The sequence below is a fragment of the Carassius auratus genome, chromosome 10 (assembly GCF_003368295.1).
Source record: "Carassius auratus strain Wakin chromosome 10, ASM336829v1, whole genome shotgun sequence".
Classification (NCBI taxonomy): domain Eukaryota; kingdom Metazoa; phylum Chordata; class Actinopteri; order Cypriniformes; family Cyprinidae; genus Carassius; species Carassius auratus.
The window spans coordinates 21,334,086-21,353,509 of record NC_039252.1 but is presented as its reverse complement, the minus strand read 5'-3'; the positions used below and the strand labels follow the sequence as shown (position 1 = coordinate 21,353,509).

General features: G+C 38.0%; 2 protein-coding genes across 2 annotated transcripts in view; both read right to left on the bottom strand.

Annotated features, from left to right (window-relative positions):
- myo18b (myosin XVIIIB) overlaps nucleotides 1–1,334 on the bottom strand; it is a 47,713-nt gene extending 46,379 nt beyond the window's left edge. The window contains 1 exon segment of the mRNA XM_026274360.1: nucleotides 1,136–1,334. The gene's annotated coding sequence lies outside the window, so the exon portion shown is untranslated.
- A 2,236-nt stretch (nucleotides 1,335–3,570) lies between these two features.
- Nucleotides 3,571–19,424, bottom strand: part of LOC113110283 (beta-adrenergic receptor kinase 2-like) — a 58,269-nt gene continuing 42,415 nt past the window's right edge. The window contains exons 13-21 of the mRNA XM_026274383.1: nucleotides 18,780–18,887; nucleotides 15,925–15,991; nucleotides 13,781–13,881; nucleotides 13,049–13,115; nucleotides 12,199–12,294; nucleotides 11,891–12,053; nucleotides 10,470–10,606; nucleotides 8,557–8,670; nucleotides 3,571–7,122 (exon numbers count right to left, since the gene is read on the bottom strand). Of these exons, the coding sequence (XP_026130168.1) occupies nucleotides 6,961–7,122; nucleotides 8,557–8,670; nucleotides 10,470–10,606; nucleotides 11,891–12,053; nucleotides 12,199–12,294; nucleotides 13,049–13,115; nucleotides 13,781–13,881; nucleotides 15,925–15,991; nucleotides 18,780–18,887 (1,015 nt within the window). The 3' untranslated portion in view covers nucleotides 3,571–6,960. The remainder of the gene's footprint in view (nucleotides 7,123–8,556; nucleotides 8,671–10,469; nucleotides 10,607–11,890; nucleotides 12,054–12,198; nucleotides 12,295–13,048; nucleotides 13,116–13,780; nucleotides 13,882–15,924; nucleotides 15,992–18,779; nucleotides 18,888–19,424) is intronic.

Genomic DNA, 19,424 nt, shown 5'->3' with positions numbered 1-19,424 from the left:
TTGTTGACACTTTGTTCACTTAAGATGCTGTAAACTCACATTTGGCACACTCCAAGGAATCAACCAACACAGACAGCTGATAATGAAATGAAATGACTTGAATTAAAATATGATGACTAATGATGAACATAATTTATATTATTGTACTGCAACCACCAAGCAAAACTAGCGTTCATGTATTACTATGACAAATAAGTTAAAAGAATAAGTAAATAAAATAATTCCATCACTTATGGTCCTGTTTTTATTTTTATTTTTGTACCAGTGTCAGAAATTAAATTTTACTAAAGTTAAATATTTATCAGATTTTTCTGGGTATACCGTTTCTTACCGTATAAATTATACAGCTATCCTTTTGACCGATATCTCATCCATTCATTAACAAATTCTTAGTCTAAATGAGTGAATCTCATTTTTCTTTTTTTTCGTTCTGAAACATTTAACTAGTTCTAGAATAGAATATTTAAAATATAAGACACATTAAAAATATCAGATATTACAAACAATTTGAATTCCTGGGCTTTTTTGCCCTAATTAATTTCTGGCCGTGTTACCGTGGAAAACGCCACAATTTTAGACATGCACTATAGTAATAGTACCATGTTAACAACATTTAAATATAGTAATCATCAAATATCATGGACTATGTCAACCTTTCATGTATCTTTTTTTAAATGACAGCCGTAATATAAACACTAGCTCACTTGTTTCCTGCAAATCACTTCATTTTAATGCAAATGCACATGAAGACCGACTGGTGAAGTTTAATTCGCAGGACACTCATGACACTGCATTCACATTACCAATCCTGTCGAACCTCAACATCTTGTCATCCGCTTCGACATTACACAGCAAACAACAAAACAAATTAGTCAGAGGCAGAAAACGATCCTGGGAGCTCAGATTTCAGCAGGAGCCAGCACCAAGTTTAGTCAAACACAAGGCCTCTCATTTCCCAACCTGAACAAACCACGGCCTAGACGAATGGCTCCAAGTCCCGAATCTCATAAGGAGAACTCAAGACCGACCGTACGGGACGCGGGTGTCTGCGAGGGTCCGGGATCTATAAATAAATCACAGGATCTACAAAAAGAACAGATTTTGGGAGTCAATATGAAAAACCAAAAAGGCATACCTTGTGATGGTTCCTCGATGGAGTAGAAGAATATATCCAATGAGAGAAATGTATGCGTGAAACTCCGGGGAAAAACTAAGAGGCCAAAAGCAAGGTACACAGTCTCACTGTCCCTGAGAGGGTGAAGCTACAATCTGAAATAGAGTGGCAGGACACACACACACACACACACACACAGATAAGCATGGCAGCTGAGTTAACACAAGACTCTGCTATAAATATCCCGCGGCTAGAAGAGGTGGGACATACTACCCTGTTTGGGAAACACTTGAGTGCAGTAAACGGGGGTGGGGGGGACATTATTTCGACTTTAACATGTTGCGGATCCGACTGGATGCGTTGTCTGATGTGGATGATTTTAAAACGTGCTGGATTACACAGGCAGCAATGTTTCTGAACACTTTGTCGAGGCTGGACGTCCAGAATGACCCTGTTTGGACGCTGGAAATCGGTCTCGAAAGCAGTGCTGGAAACAGCTCGAAAAAGCACTCAAGTCACACGTCCGCAGGCTTGCTAATGACTGGCGTTGCAGTTTGATGGACAGACTCAGCTGGGAGACGCAGGGGTGGGAGGTGAGCTGCGGGAGGAGGTGTCAGAGAGAATTAGAGAGAGGACACAAGCGTATCAGCACAGTCATGATCTCTGGGAGGAACTGCCGGAGGCCAATGGACATCGCGGTTTTCATAAGGGTGGAGCGGAGCCATCATTTTGATCTCAAGATGATTTTCATCATTATAAATGTAATCTTTAGCAGACCTGATTATCAACTTTTAAATCAATTTCACACGAAAGGTCTCACTTTGTCAGAAGGCGCATTCATTAAATCAGCTGAAACTGTTTAGGCAGATTCAAATGGGATGGATACAATTTGATTTTAGATTCTGAAATGAATAAACACTACAATGATTCACATATGTACGTGCATTCCAAACACTTCAGTTCACATGACATGAGATGCATTCGTTGTATGGGGCATCTACAATAAAGAAGCCAAGAAAACTTGATATTTTGAAATATGGGATTTTTAAGACTTTGTATGTAGTAGGCTGTAATTTATTTGGATCGTTTCGTTATTTAGTATTGTACTGAACCATGTGACTTGTGTTGTGGGTGTTGATTGCTGGTTATGTTATTTAAACTCATGACAAATTTCCCAAAATTTGGACAATACAAGTATATTCTATTCTATCCTGTGTATCATTGCGCAGAAAATGCGTGCATAGTATTTTTCTAATCCAACTGAAAAAATATTCAGATGTGTTTACATGATCAATATATCAATATATATATATATATTGATTAAACTATTTCAGGTCTACACATCCCTTCTAATCTGATGTGTTTATATGAAGGCTTCTCAGACCATCAATGAGATTATAATCCACTTTTGATGCATTTAAACATAGCTACTGTGTTATGCCACATAGTTTATTTATTTGAACTAATAATCCAAGTATTATTGAAGAAAAAAAAATTCCATTTGCCCCGAAGATATCATAAAAAGACAAAAACAATTGTTCACAAAAATATTTGAAGGCCTCATCATTTTATGGGTTTTCACAGTTGGTTTGTGATTTAATGTATTCATATATATATTTTAAAAATAAAAAATAACCAATGTTTAATAAAACATGTATGGAGCTTGGCCTACAGGGAACAATGTATTTTCTTCATAAAATGGCCAAAGAGTTAAACACACTTATTTATATGACTTTATCCAGGTCTAGATATCATTTTTAAAATTAGCCGAACCTCATATAGCCAGATCTTTCAAAGCACTAGGAACTGTTTTCATTTTGATGAAAGATTACAGACATTTTCATTTGAATCACTGACAAAATAAAGTTACAAATGCATTACTTTTTTTTTTTGAATTCATGCTGACTTTAAAAATGTATGATTGCAATTGCATAACAGCATTTACTTCACAGAAAGCACAAACTGTTTATGAAAAACTGAATCAAAGGGTCCAGCAGCATTTCAGCACAGATACCACTCGGTTTGATTTTCTTATCAAATGACATTCAGACACTGAGGCTTGAGTGTCCAAATACTTTCAAGGCCAGTGCAGTTTCAATCAGTGAAGTTAAAAACACTATTACCCTTTTCCCATTCAGAGAGGTAATCGAGGGCAGATATTATAATACGGCAAGGATAATAAACCTCAAGAAGCCTTTAAATTATTAGAGCTTTGATTAAATCTGCAGGATAGAGAAGGATGTCCAGGACTGTTTACTCCAGAACACTAATGCACTGCTCAATCACACTGAGCTCCAGTGAGGAGGAGTCCCTCCAAATGGCTTTAACATGCCCTGAAAGTTGGCTAATGGAGATTTAGGTTTATAAATCTCACAATGAAGTGTGTCCTTGGTCTGATACAAACAGGATAATTCACAAAATGAAGTGGCTTGAAAGCATGGAGACGACAGACATGGCAACACGAAAAAGGGGCTTTTATTTCTGAACTGTTTTTATAAGCAGTCCAACACACTGTTCCTAGCTGTTCTGAAAAAACGAAAACAAAAGAAAATTATTTTAATAACAATTATCATTCATTGAATAATATTATCAATAACTATAATCATCATCATCATCATCATCATAAGCGTAACGGTAATAACCCCAGACAGTAGTATTTGCGTTTGTTTGTGGCACATGAAAAATAGAGAGTTTTGGTTGACTGTAAACCCAGATACTCGACAGCTCCGTGCCCAAGATAAACCAACGCACAGAGGGACTAGCTCCCCGACCAGACAATAAATATGAAAGAGCGCAAGAGACCTGTATTAAACGAACAAAAATAATAATCTGTAACTCGTAGGTACAATATCTAAACTTTTATGTGCAAGATCTGAGCTGATTCTCACCACAAATAGTTGAACTAACATCGAACCCGATCCCTTCCCGAGTCGATTTTTTTGTGTCTACGTCGTAAAGTCTTAAATAAACCTAAGCTCATTTGTTTTCATTTCATATACACATATATACTTAGATTTTTGTTTGTTTGTTTTTCTTTTTTTCCTTCCCATCAATCGCCCTCTTGCGTTTTCGAAACCTGTGTTCACCCATACAAAAAATTCACCGCTACGGAACAGACACACAAGCAACTGAATGAAGCAAACACTGACGAAGTGACTGAAAAGCTACCGTTAAAATAAAATATAAAACCCCTGAATAAAACATGGATATTTAGGACTGGCGGAGGTGCCACCCTATTTTTGAGAAATGGGTAAGCAGTTTCAAAACACAGTACCGGCCGCCGCCGGTCACTAGCTCTGAGGCGTATCGTCAATGACGTCGGATCGTTTGCCTCGTGGCTTACTTGTTCCATGTCACCTGAATTTGGTCACATTTTTGTACCCTCTCAAACACGCCGCCGCTCGCCCGTTAAAACGTACCAATTTTAGTTTTGGAAACAGCCAGCGAGCATCACGCAAGCTTTTCATTGGTTCAAGGACATTCTCCTACAGTCGTTTGGCACATTTTTTTCGTCAGCTCATGAAGCATTGTGGAAAAAGTGCAGTGATATAGATTTCAAAACAAGCCATTTTGGTTTCAAAATAAAGCCCCTTGAAGGGCATTAAAACATCCGCAGGATGGCACCTCCCCGACACAGGCTACAAAAACTGATCGACTCCCAAAACCCTGCAATTTCTGCAGAGCGCCACATGCAAATCACTCGAAATGCACTGAAGGGAGTCATAGAAAAAGAAAATTACTGCATGGAAAAAAATAAACCTGAATATACATGAAAACACTTATTTTAAATCACCTCATGTCTGTTAAGCTTTGCTTGTTTTTCCATTCCAAAAAAAAAAAGACCAAAATAAATGCACATAACATACTCCAAAAAATATGTAATCTATAGAAATCTGCATTTGCGTCACATTCAAAACAATATAAAAATTTAAACTATATTTAAATCAAGCCTTACAACAAACATTAAGTTGTCTCTCCTCCCGCGATCCAGGGAGCCCACCTTTCCGAACACCTGCGAGTGCGAGGGTCCTACTATTATCGTACTGAATAACGGTCTGCCTGCCATGAATGGATAATGACGAAACACACGAGAGACAGACAGAAGACCTCCTCGCACCTCATTATGAGAAGCCATCTGACTCTCCGCTCTCACACTGAAGGTCCTAAAAGAGGAGCGTACGCACAGTTCTCAGCCTGAGGTTTGCACACACCTGCCAATTGATTGACAGATGTGAACCCTATCCACCCCACCCGCCCCCAAGCTGAGACATAGGGACAAACACAGACAGGCAGAGACAGATTCGCCATATATGCAAACATTGTCAAGAAGATTATACTGTAGATGCACAGAGAAAGGATTTATATATACAGTCGGATAAAAGACTCCAGGGATGCTGCTGCTGCTGTTTTTTTTCTCCAAGTGGTCCCTCTAACCAAAACATCATGCATCATCAACCATCCATTGGCGTCCTCGTACATGACTGGAGGTCTGCAGTTCAGTTTTTAATTCTGTGCGTTCAGTTTCCAACACTGTTCTCGGGGTCCGTTCACAGGGAGATGGAGGTGACGCGGCCTGGACTCGAGGAATTCTCAGGTGTCTCAAGTCGAATGTTTATTTCATTGGCACTTTTTGCACTTCTGTGGGTTTAGGGGGAAGGGGTTGAGTTCATGTTTTAGCAAATGTCCCGCCACATTACTACCAACTGTGTCAAGCAGCGTAAATCACTCCACCCACGAACAAAAAAAAAAGAGAAACAAAAATACATTCAAGGTGAAAGAAAACAATTCTTCCTGGTGAAAATATTGGGGAATTTCCTTTAAAGCGACAACACCTACTTTTTGCATTGTGTACACGCACAAGTACACGCACTTAATGCACATGAGCAACCCAACCAAGTTTGGAGTTTACAAGGACTGAGCACCAAAAAAATAAAAAGACAAAGAAAAACGCTCCCTAATTTTTACACTGTACGCAGTACTCTGAGAGCTCAACTTGGATGCACACAACACGCGCCGTTGCAGCTCATTAAATCTGTCGGCAATTATTCAGGAAGTGTCGAAGAATCCTGTACTTTACAAGTACGGGACGAAGATCGTGTGCCACAAGAGTCCCCAAAACAGAGTCTGTTTAGCAAAAAACTGCATGCATGCCATGCGCCCACGATGTTGACAGAAAGTGGTGCAAAGCATATGCTTCAAGAACGGCACAGTCAGTGAGGTGGCCTTGGCGTTCCCACAAAGGACATGAAAGACAACAGGAGTGATATCATTTAAGCCATCGTTTTTTGAGATCGTTTCCATCTGATTAGATCTTTCAGGCCGCATGGCTCTAGTTTCCCTCTAACAGAGGTACTGATACTGTCTGGCTCTAGTACACTGCCGCTTGAAAGAGAAGCTCCAAGCGGACATTATTACAGCAGAGGCCTCTTTCTTTGCTAATGTATGGGCATGCCGCTGTGTGCAAGGAGAACGTGGGGATCACAGAAGGAACGACATGCTCACAAAAGGGGCGCAGTATACCAGCCTGCACCACTGGTCAAAACGAGGTCCCAGATTCAGTACTGACATCACCGATTGTTCTTTAACATAATCCTGGAGTGACGCCCACCCCAGTGTGTCATGTTGCAATGAACTGTGTGTGTGTGCGCGCATTTGATTGACGAACAGTTGAGGAACAGCAGGGCACAGTCCAGCAGAACCTTCTGAGACGGACCATGTGGCAGCTTGCTGTGCCGGTTGGGAAGCGTTTTGCTGGGAGAGAGAGAGTGTGTGAGAGCATGTGCATGTGTGTGTCATTGAAGAGGATGGAGAGGAGTGTTGGACAAGGGCGGCGGGAGGTGGGCGGCTCACAGGCCGTTGCTGTTGCGGTGCGCGAGCGGGGGCTTGGACAGTTCCACAACATTGGTTCGCCCCTTGCCGATGACTTTGGGGGCACGACGCAGCAGCTTCTGGGCCTCTGTGAATGCTTCGGTAAGCTCCTTCTTCCACTGTATGAACTCTGGGTCACTCTGTGAAAAGCAAAATAACATTAGCAATTCAGTCTCAGCTGCTTTATGATTTTTTTTAAATATCAATAACTTTTAAATGCTAGTGAGCTACAGTACCTAAAGTCAGCACTTTTGGGTGCAAAAGATAAAATACAGCAGAAAATGTCTTTCTTTTGTGGATAAGGCAATAACAGACTGCATTCTGAAAGCCACTTCACAGAGTTAAATGAAACTAGATTTTATTCAATGCATTTTGCACCAATATTTTGGTACACTTTTGTCCCAGGAGTATCATAAGCATGCACAAGTCAAACTGGATTGGAATCAATCGAGCTTAAGCCTCGATGGGAGAGATATTTGTATGGCATGAGCTGCCCATAAAAACATTTCAAATCAGCACATTATGAGGTTTAATTTCAGATTAATGTTCGCTAAGGTCTGCAAATGCACGAACATGCACTTATGATGCCGATCCTGCGCAGATGGGAAAAAATATTTCCCACAGAACAGACTCAAAAAGATAAAGGAAGTTTCCAAGAACAGAAGTTCAGAGCAGCACACACAGAACCCACAGAGGCCCTGCATTTTTCTACACAAATCAATCTTTTTTTGGATTATCTAGTCAATTATATATTTGAATTTAATACAATTCCTCAGAACTCCTTAAGGGCTGTGGATTTCTTTTTCTGAAAAAGTAGGAAGTAACAAGAGCAAACATAAGGGAACACATGGGAAGTTTAGGCAACATGGACAAAAGTATATACTGTGGTACTGTGGTTATTTATTAAAAACAGAAAAACAGAAATAAATGAAAAATAAATAACCAAGTTGTCATGGCTTGCATTTGCAAAATCCAGTAAATTAAATAATTGAACATTATAATTATAAAATAGATAGAGACAAGGTGTTCTGTGTTTTGCTCTTCTGTGTTTTATATTTGGGATTGAAACCAAAGTTTTCCTTTCTTTTTTGAGAAAAAAAAGGCCGTAAAATAACAATAACAAACACTAGGTCCCATTTATTATTGTATATTATTAATTACGGTATACAAATCTCAACAAATATAATATTATCGTGTAGAAGACTGCAGAGGCAATGCTTTACATTTTCTGCCTTATTTTTTGACTGAAACCAAAGTTTTCTTTTCTAAGAAAAGCAAGGCCATAAAATAACAGTAACATTCACTATGTAATATTCATTATTAATTGTGCATTATTATTAATTACAATATTGAATCTCATATTTTGATATTTTTTAAATCGCAAATGTGTGAATTTTGTTAAAAAATAATTTTTTGATTTATTTTTACATTAACTCATGTAATCATTTATAATAAAACAGTCACAAGAGAAAAAGAGGCATAGGGAACAATAAAAGCGAAGCAAGCTAAAGCAAGACCAAAAGGGGAAGAGAGAATCCCTCGACGAGACTGAAAACAGCATGAAGGTGCCCTACCTCGCACTGCAGGACAAACTGTTTCCCTCCTTTGATCCTCAGCAGGATGCACTTTTTGTCCTTGATCTGCGTCTCCTCCACAGTCACGATCTGCTCCATGGTCAGCAGGTTTTGCTGGAGGGAGGAAATACTAATTAGTGCGTTCCTGTAAGAGTCTTCTCACAGATTAGAGGAACACCCCATGCTACCTGCTAGCTCTGTAAGGGTGGGATTTTACCCTATGCTTGAGGTATACACATCTATCAGCGTCACTTACACTGTGGTAGAAATTCTAGAGGTTGTCTGGGACTATGAGGGAGCTAAGACACGGATGACAAGCTGTTTTTGTACTCAATGAGTCAGTGGTGGTACAGCGGGCCGCAGACACAGCATCTCATGTAACCGCCTGATCGCGGATACCCGATTCCCATCAGACTGGAGGATACTGGAAGTCATTTCACTTCTGTACAAATATTTTTCCTCTAAATGACACGTACCACATTCAGTCTGGTTTCTAAAGACCTTGGTTTAAAGTGCCCTTCAGTGTGAACACTTAGACATCCAGTGTTTTTCCTAAGAAGCATTTTTGTTCACTGTTCGGCTGTGAGAACAGGAAACTATTTTTAAATAACACTGTATAACAACAAAGCTAGGGATGCACAGATCAATTTTATGAAATGACAAACAAACAAATTAATATATTTATATACATAAACATACACACACACACACACACACACACACACACAGTATGTATAAAATGGCATTGATCGTACAGTCAATTAAAATGTTTACATAAAAATAAACAAATTAATAAATAAAAACAATTGTTCATTTTTACCAGCTGCTAGAATAGAGAATTATTTTAAATACACTGTATTAGAACATAACATAAGGAATGATTATTAGTGTTATATTATTACATATTACAAATACTTAGGTTGGGCTAAATTTTATATTACTGTAATCATACAACAATGTCTATTTTAAATATTAAAATCACCATGTCAAAATCACTACTCCTGTATAATCCAGTTAAATAAATATTAAATATATATATATATTATTAACAAGTTTTATTTAAAAAACAAATAGGATGGGTGCAAACTGAAAACTGAACATACATAAAATTTATTAAAAATGAATGAATGCTGTCTGACATAAGTTCAAAAACACTGTATTATAGAACTTAAAAAAAATTAATAATAATGAATGAATGAACTGACCAACTACAGAACAACCACAATGTAGTCAAATAAGAGCATCACTGTTGGCAAATCTGACTTGCGGCCGGCCTTCCTTTCAATCCATTTCCATGCATCTCCTCTCTAACATGTTCCAGAGGAAGTGCATTTACCCTTCAGATCGAAGATTCAGGGACTCTGGGAGTTATAACCGCAGGAAACTGGCAAAATCGGTAGTTCTTTATCTTAGTTACAGATCAGGGCAGAAACTCTCTTGCCCCAGGGAACCTGCAGTGACCTACTTCTGCATCACACAGATCTGAGCGCAAACGCTTCCTCCGGATGGGAAGAAAACGGAGGTTTGGTTTAGCAGTGGAAAGAAGCAGAGGATATCAAAAGGAGAGGTGGGTGTCTCAATGGTTTAGGCTGCAGGTGAACCTGCGTCACTATGGGAATTTTGGAGCAGGGCTGAAGAAGATCTAGGGTTTACATGAAGTGATGTGATTCCTCCTCGCCTTCTCGTTTTTATCAAAATCTTGATATTTTCTGCTTTGCAATGAACAATGCAATTTAAAGGAGAGGGGGAATCCGCTAAAATGCACCAGACTCACCTTGAATTTACGTTTTTTTAATGTTTTAGTCCAGTGTTCCTACAGCGTAGGGACACACAGGCATGTTCATTCTCAAAAAAAAAACTTTTAACCCTTTATACGGGTGCTAAGAGCAAACAAAACACACGAAAACACTCACCCGAGACTCTCCTTCACCTCTCCACTCGACACGGTTGGGGAATAGGTAGAAATACCGCCGTTGCCACTGTGTCAGGAAGGGGTTTCCTAGCTTTAGCATGTAGCCGTGCATGATACAGTCCTTCCCCAGGGCATAGTCTGCACAAACACCACAGACACACACAGTCACATAACACTCCATGCCATTTTGGAATAATTGCATTAACTTCAAATTCATTATCTTTGGGACACTTATTCATATTTATTACATTTTGTGTAAAGAAAGTCACATTTGGAAAGAGATGACAGTGAATAAATGATTCTCTCTCAGATTTAACCCACATGAATTCCTAAATTACATGGGTTGTATCAGATCTATTTCTGACCATCGCACGTCGGTCATGTGATGGGTTCTGTGTCTTTCCCTTGAGGGAAGCATGTGGCACCAGCACTGCATGACAAGTACGTAGGGTTCACTGACAGAACTGACGCTGGACCTGTCGATGTCGATTAGCTGACGTCAGTCCGGGCCTTTAATTCATGCTGGAGAATGTAGCACTACCGTAGCAGAGGCCATTTTCTTCTCACGGCACCACTGTGTGAAATTACTGCTTGTCAATTGTATAGACGTCTTTGATTTAACACAAACTGGAGTTTCTACTAGAAAGCATTATCTTTTGGACTGGCTTAAAACATGGGTAAACGACCATGTGCTGCAGACGACAAGACGCCTAGAGCGGCCGTTCATTAGGTTTCCTGACCTTCTGGAAGTCCAAAATATAGTCAGAAAATGAGAGTCTGCTGAATAAGAGCAAACAGGATGTTTACAAACAGCATTTGGTAACCAGCTGTTCTTTGTATATTGCCATGACACCTCTCACTAGTCACAAATGTTGTGTATATGAAAAGATTTCACTGAGAAATACAATCTTCTAAATATCTATTCATTGCACAGGAAGCTCTGATTTACATATGTTAGCTTATTATTGGACAAGTTTCACAAAGCAATATCAGGGCTATATTTCAAAACCAAATAAAAAAACTATAAAATATATAATATTAAAATAATAATAAAAATATTACAGTTACACTTATTCAAAGTATGGGGTGTTTTTATAATTGTAAATGTTTTTTAATTTAATTTTAAAATGTTTTTAAATAATTACAATTACAATACAAAGCAATTACAGGTATAAATTATATTTTAAAATAAAGTAAAAACGTTTTTTAAATTGTAACGATATTACTAAATATTACTGATCTTACTATGTTTTATCCAATAAATACCAGCTCTTTAAAAGAGTATATCAAAACATAAAATAGTACATAAATGCATAAAATATAAAATAATATTAGAATAATAAGCCATCATACATTAATGTGAATTTGGGGGAAATGTGCAGAAAACAATTAATATAATAAAATTTATGTGCTGTGTCTCACCCTCTTCTTGGCCCTGCTGCTTGTTTTTGGCCCGCTTGCGTGCCTCGTTCTTATCCGTGTCGCTATTGACGGCTTCATACACCGTCTCGGCCACCTCCTGCTGCCAGCGCTCCGAGATCACCAGAGGAAAGTTCTTATAGAGCTCCTGATCACTGTCAAGAAGCTGAAACGGAGAGGGACAGAAATTACGACTACTTTCAATTCAGACAGTCTCATCTGGTCTAAGTGTAGAGATAAAGTAGACCAGAGTTCATGCTAGCATTCATGCTCACAGTAAAAAGTTCAGTCCCACAGTTACTGGTTTTTACCTTAATTCCCTTGGTGTCCTCCTCATCGAAGGAGCCGATGTCAAAGGCGTCTGCAGCGTTGACTTCTCCTCTGGGGGGAATGAGGGGTGGAGGGTACTGCAACCAAACAAAAGATGCAGAGAATTAATATCACACAAACTCAAAACAACATTTTCAAAATCAACTAGTTCATCTTGCAAAATGATGGAGGATTATAAACAAATCATTTAAAAATGTTGATTATATACAGTGTATAACAGCATAACGAATCTGACTCAATTACGATTACATGAGGATTCCTGGGAAGATCTTTTGGAGCGATCTGTTACTTTCTGATTGGTGAAATTTTCAGTACAGCAACATGGGTAATATTAATGTGAATGGATGCATACACCACTGAATTACAATCTCTAAACTTACAGTAAGGTTTATAAGTTATTATTTAAATTCAGTTGTCCTATGCATAAAATGAATGGAGCTTTTACTTGTAGAACCTGACTGTTGCACTTATTTCAGAAAACTATTATAATCCTCATAACACAGAGATCCACAGATTGTGCACTCTAACGGGAACACTGCTCACAGAAAGTGATTTGAGGTCTGGCAGTAATGGTCTTATGAAAATGTATCATTGAAGGCTTGGCGCGGTGCTTTGATGCCAGTTCCACTGGTGCTGTAAAGGGATGAAATTAAGAGTCTTCCTAGAGAGGATTTTAGTATGCCAACAGCCACTGTCAGCTCTCTAACACACTCTCCGTGATGATGTTCATCTAAATTCATTCCTATTAAAGCACAAAACCTCTTATTCTGTCAGTGTCTGAAAGGAGTACTCCAGCAGGACTGATGCCGAAAACAAAGTCGAAGGTCTCACCTTCTGAAGATAGACCTGCTGCCAATCGATTCCCTTGAAGAACACGTGCTCCTTAACCTCTGATGCCCTACAGAGCATAAAAGAGATCACATTCAAATCAAATACATCTGTAAAGAACTTTTCACACAACACATTGTTTCACCACAGCTTTACAGAAAACGATAATGTTTATATTTCTAAAATCGAAACATTTGCATGTCTTATAGTTGCATTTAGCAGATTAGAGCTGGACAGTTATATAATTTGCCTGCTGCAATGATATAAACAATTGCACATTTGAAATTCGCTAGACAGTACATATTACATTACATGAGTATATTGTGTGTAAGCAGATAAAGTTTGACATTTATATTGTATATGAAACTGTATGTAAAGAGCTGGCAGATAATGTATTTCATTTGCAACAAAAAATTAAATAAAATTGAGATCAGCTACATAAGTATAGCTATAAATTGCTTTGCATGAGTATACTGTGTGTATGCAGGAAAAATAGGATGTATATCAACCATCACCACTTTTGACCAGCAGGTGTCAGCAATTCAGAACGAGCTGCATATAATTCCCAGCATGCCCTTCTGTCTTTTATAAGTCTAAAAGATTTGAGACCGTCCCTTCATTTGGACAAGCAGCATCAAAAAAATGTTTTCTCATTTGGATAGCTCACTACAAATCAAATACACATCTGATAAGTATTACAGCTGTCTAATCTTGATGGAAGGGATTTCGACTTACCCCTGTCCTAGACACCCCAATCTTTTGGCGACGTCTCGCTGCAAGAGTCCTTCCAAGAGGGACTTGAGCTCAGGTGTGAAGGAGTCAGGCAACTCCACATTCTGATGAGAGAAAAGGAACAGGAAGCGGCTCATGAACTTGACTAACATCCCGTTAAACATGACTTTATTCCATGTCAGCTGGTGTTTGACTTTCACGTGATGTTTGCTTTTGTTTAATTAGCTTTCCTCATCAGTCAAACTGAACATTCATTAGGAAAATGCAAATATGCAGGAACAGCAAACGTTCCAGTAGCCGTCTAGATCAACAGAGCATTAACAGTGCAGAGTGCTTAGCGGTGTTTAAAAATCCTCACAATCATACAAATGAATGTGAGGACAACCAAAACAATTCTCTTATGTAATAGGCAGTGCCAACCGCACATTCAAATCAAGGTCAACGTTCACCAGAGTCAAAGTTAATGCAGACAATAAACTTCACTCAGTTCAGGCTGTCAGGTACATTCATCATAACACTGAACTAATAACAGGGCATTGCGTTATAGAGGCTAAGGTTTTAGTGGTAGCGTGTTGCTGTTCTTGCGAGTCTGTTTGAGTCAAGAGTCCAGCTTCAAGTCTCAACTATATTTTGGTATGTACTTCCTCATTCAATGCAAAGTCTATGGGTTTTTTCCCACCTGTTTCAAACGTGCCACTGTATACAGTATACTGTTCCAAATTTGAGGTTAGTAAGATTTTTTTTTTATATGTATATACAAAAAGGACACCTTAAACTGATCAAAAGCGACAGTAAATGCATGTAAACTATTATAAAACATTACAGTTTTAAAAAAATGCTGTTCTTTTGAACTCTTCATTCATCAGAAAACCCTGAAAATCATTGATGATATTAAATTAAATTAAGCACCAAATTTAACATATAAGAGTGACTCCTCAAGGATCATGTGACACTGAAGACTGAAGTAATTGTGCTGAAAATGCAGCTTTGCATCACAGGAATAAAATAACATTTTAAAATAAATTCAAACAGACAATAGTTATTTTAAATCTTTCATAATAATATTCACAATATTATTATTTTTACTGCATTTCTGATGAAATAAATGCAGCCTTGGTGAACTTTTAAAAAAACCTTAACTCTAAACTCTAAACCAATGAACCTCTGTGGAGTCATGATTGAGTTTTACAGTCCTATCTTAGTTCAGTCTGATCGGCATCCAAAAACAAACCTTAATAGCTAAATGATTGTGTCAAAATTGCTTTGCATCCACTGAACAGCTTTTATTTCACCAGGATAAAACATAAAAAAAGATTTACTTTTGTAAATTATGAAAAATGTCCTCTGAACACTGTCAGACTTGGCCTATGATCTTTGTGTTCCAGTTTGTAAACAAAACACGATCATCTTGCCTGTCAGAGGAAAACTGTTTAACGTCTCTGCTGAGAATAAAAAATGCATTCATAACAGACATTTGCATTGACTTCATCCGCTAAACTGCACAATGTATTTTTGGACTGGGGCCGCTTTTCCTTTGAATCAAAACAAGATGTCTCAAAGTAGCACAATTTCGCCTTGAGATCATTGACACCCAAGTAGCAGCTCAGCTGTGTCTTAATTTTGAAGGGAAACCACAAAATCCGCATTAAAAACAAGTGACTTCCTTTCTAGTGACTGTACAACAGTCAAGAGCATGGCAGCTCGATGAGGACTAAATTACTGTGATGTTTGAGAGGAGGACAGTAAATGCAAAGTGTGGATGCAAATTTCTCTCCATTAGCATTCCCTTGCTAAACAGTGGGTGTAAATGCACAGGTGCTGCTGTGATGAAATGTTCCCTCTTCACTTCCATGGAAAGCTGTGGCTCATTTATCCATCTCCTGTTTCACAGCACTATCTGTTAATCAGCATAAGTGAGCTCTTTCCATATTGAACTGGTAGGCTACAGCATTTGTAGATAAGATTCAATTGAAGTCTTTAAAGCTATAACTAAGAACTGAGTGGTTGCTAAGATCCTCTAGGTAGTTTTTGAAGGGATTTTTCAGGCTACACCAAGAAACTTAAATCAGAGCTCTCATATGCACATAATTATGTATGAAGGTACATAAAGACAACCAACAGAGAAAGACGGCGCTTTGGTTTCTCACCATGGTTAGGGTCATGCGGTCAATCTCATGTTTGTCTTTGGTCTTGTGCTGCCTGAATGGACTGTGCCTGCAAGAAGAGAAGAAACAGAGTTCAAGTAACTGAACACACAAGGCTTAGCCTCGCAACGTCATAGAGAGTACACACAGTGATTTAGCAGTGACGTGGTGACGCGGGACGGGGGTTTCCATGAGAGTTCCAAAAAGTTTCAATCTGAGTCGCTGATTGTGAGACACAAGCATATGTGACCCTGGAGCACAAAACCAGTCACTGAGGTATATTTGTAGAAACAGTCTACAATATATTGTATGGGTCAAAATGGTCGATTTTTCTTTTATGGAAAAAATCATTAGGATATTGAATAAAGATCATGTTCCATTAATTTGTAAAATATATTTCCTACAGTAAATATATCAAAACTTATTTTTTGCTTAGTAATATGCATTGCTAAGGACTTAATTTGGACAACTTTAAAGGCAATTTTCTCCATATTTTGCACTCTCTGATTCCAGATTTTCAAATAGTATTTTTACATATTCATATATTTTCAAATCCATTCCAAATATTGTCCCATTCTAACACACCATACATGAATGGGAAACTTGTTTATTTACAACATGGTCACATTTTACGGTCTTATTGTTTTGGTGTAAAGCAACAATTGAGATGGAACAGCATCCATTGAAAGGCTAACTACCAGTTTTATTGTTACCTAAAAATAAAAATAAAAATTCATTGAAATGGTGCATTGGCAGCTAACTGAAAACTTTAATATAATTAAATTTCATTTGGTTAAATTAAAACAACTGAAAATAAAATAATCATTAAAAATAATTTATTTTTACACACACATTTATGTAAGGGTTAATGCATGGCTAGCTGTGCATTAACCAATTTTAATGCACGACGTTGAGACCAAGTACCACCCGATGCAAAAAAATACTAGCCGTGCATTATCCCACTTATACCTTCATCATTTGCCAGCACTGACAAGTTAAAGCTGTTAATGTTTGCAGTGCAACATTTCAGCGGCTGGGTAAAAATTATGATCATTGTTATCAGTTACAGCTCATTAGCACTAGCATTCTGCCTGCTTCAAATCAGAAACAGAGATGAAACAGTGCGACAAGATCACATTTATTTGAATGAATTTATTTGAATGAATTATCAATTGATCGTTTGAGAGAGAGACAGTTGTGTGTTACACAATCACAGTGATTTTACCACCTTGTTGCTGAGGAATATAATGTAGCTATGTAGTATCTAGGCTATTTGTTAAATAAAAGTCATGGTGAAGCGCTGACAATTTTCTGTGTGTGTGTGTGTGTGTGCATCAATTAAAGCAGGGCATTAATATAGAACAGTGATTAAACTGACTTGGAACTACCTGTGCATTAACCTTTTCAGTGGTGAGTTTAAAATATTATAGCGGTCCCCCAGAGTGAGTTCTTTTTAGATGACTGTTATTTTAGAATGTTCCTCTTACTGTTTCCATGACGATGCGTCAGGCTTGTCACATGACACACCGCGTCTACAACAACACTGAATGGCAGATGAATCACTTTTTAGTTTTTCCTTTTTTTATTTAAAATATTAACAAACTTGCATACCATGTCATGAACAATCTGATATTCTGATTCATAAATGTGTGTAAATTAGTGCATTTTGTCGTTTAAAAACCTAACTAAATGATCTTGATCATGATCTGTAATGTGAGACGGGCACCACCATGTTTTTTCGCGCTGCAGTTCAGAAAGTCCTGTCAGTCGGATTTACAGCACGTGAATTCATCGATCTCTCCCAGAACACAAAGTAATAAGTAGCGGATGAACTGGGTGGTGAATAGAGTAAATTTTATAGTTACTTACACTATTTCTATCTGATATGAATAAAGCAAATTAAATTTGAATGGATTGTTATTGTTGCTTCCATAGACATATACGTGTATTTTTCAAACTCTAAATGTATTGTTTTACTAGTATTTATGGCTATTTAAATGTCTGAAACCTAAAATATGCATTATGTGATTAAGAACACTGCATAGTTGTGAAAATATGACAAGAGCAGTGCACGTCTGTCTCTGGCTCACTGCGCGAAAACGCAGTTTGTATTTGACAGTTACGCGACTTCACCGAATGTTCTAAATCCCATATGTGGGACCATACTCCCAGGGGCACGGAAATAAGAATCCCATGTGTGGGACCGTACTGCTCAAAAGGTTAAAGGATTTTAATGCACACCTGCCAGCCAATCAAGATCCAGTATTCAAACAAACCATGGTATAAAATAAAATAAATCACCATACATTGCATATACAAATGTAGATATAAATTAAAATGATAATGATTGAAAAGACTGACGTGATATTTATAATTAAATTATCACTAAAATCACATATAAATTATATAAAAATATAATTTAATATAATTTATAAAATCAGATAATTCATTTATATATAACGATAAATAAATATATGTACATCGAGTATATAGAATACATATAGAAGTCATGTTTTTTGTTTTGTAAAGTTAGATAAAATAGAGAAATAGAGTGTGTTTCCAGGCCTGTTTTGACCCGCTTCCATTCTGCTTTGAAGTGCGTATGACACTTACATGCCCCAGACTCCTCCCCCATTACACCCCCTCCCCACTCTCTACCTAGCAACTGTTTCAGTGGTCTCCGCCCCCACTCTCTGTGTCTTTCTTCTCTATGATGTCTGCTCCTGACCTCCTACTTCCAAACCCCTGACATTTAAACTTTACACTCCACATCAAACAGGTGAGAAACACAGACAGAGACTAAAAGAGAGAGAAAGATAAAGAATTCATGAGGATGCTGCTGCAGAGGGCGGTCTTACCCTCGCAAGAGTTTGAACAGCATGCAGCCCAGAGAGAACCAGTCGGCACTGCTGTCATACGCTGTTCCTTTCTGCAGAACCTCAGGTGCCATGTAGCCATGGGTACCTCTGCAAACAGCAATTAATGCACATTAAATTCAAAGTGTACACATACCCCCCAGGCAGAGCACACACTGACTGTAAACACAACAAAGCTCATTCTCATACATAACACAAACAGTCAAAGAACTGCTACATTACACACAAAAGCTTTTCCATTCTCTCTCTGACCTTTGCATTTACCAGGATGTTTTCGCTACTGTGCTTTTAAGATAGCACGGCCTATATTTAAGAGAGAACATTTCATAAATACAACTGTCCAGGCCCTTTGAATGTGAAATGAGCACTGAATTGGTGCTGACATCTAAACTATCATGTTAAAATTGTCAGGGCTATGATGTCATATCCACAACTTGCTTTTAGTGCAGGTTTGTCTGCATATTACACCACCATTCAAAAGTCTGGGGACAGCAAGATAACTTTTTTGAAAGAAAATGTTTCCTTTTCAGCAGGGACAATTGATAAAATAGGAAAGCTATTTATAATGTTACAAAAATCCTATTTTCAAAAAATCCTTGTTCTATTCAAAGAACTCTGGTGAAAAAA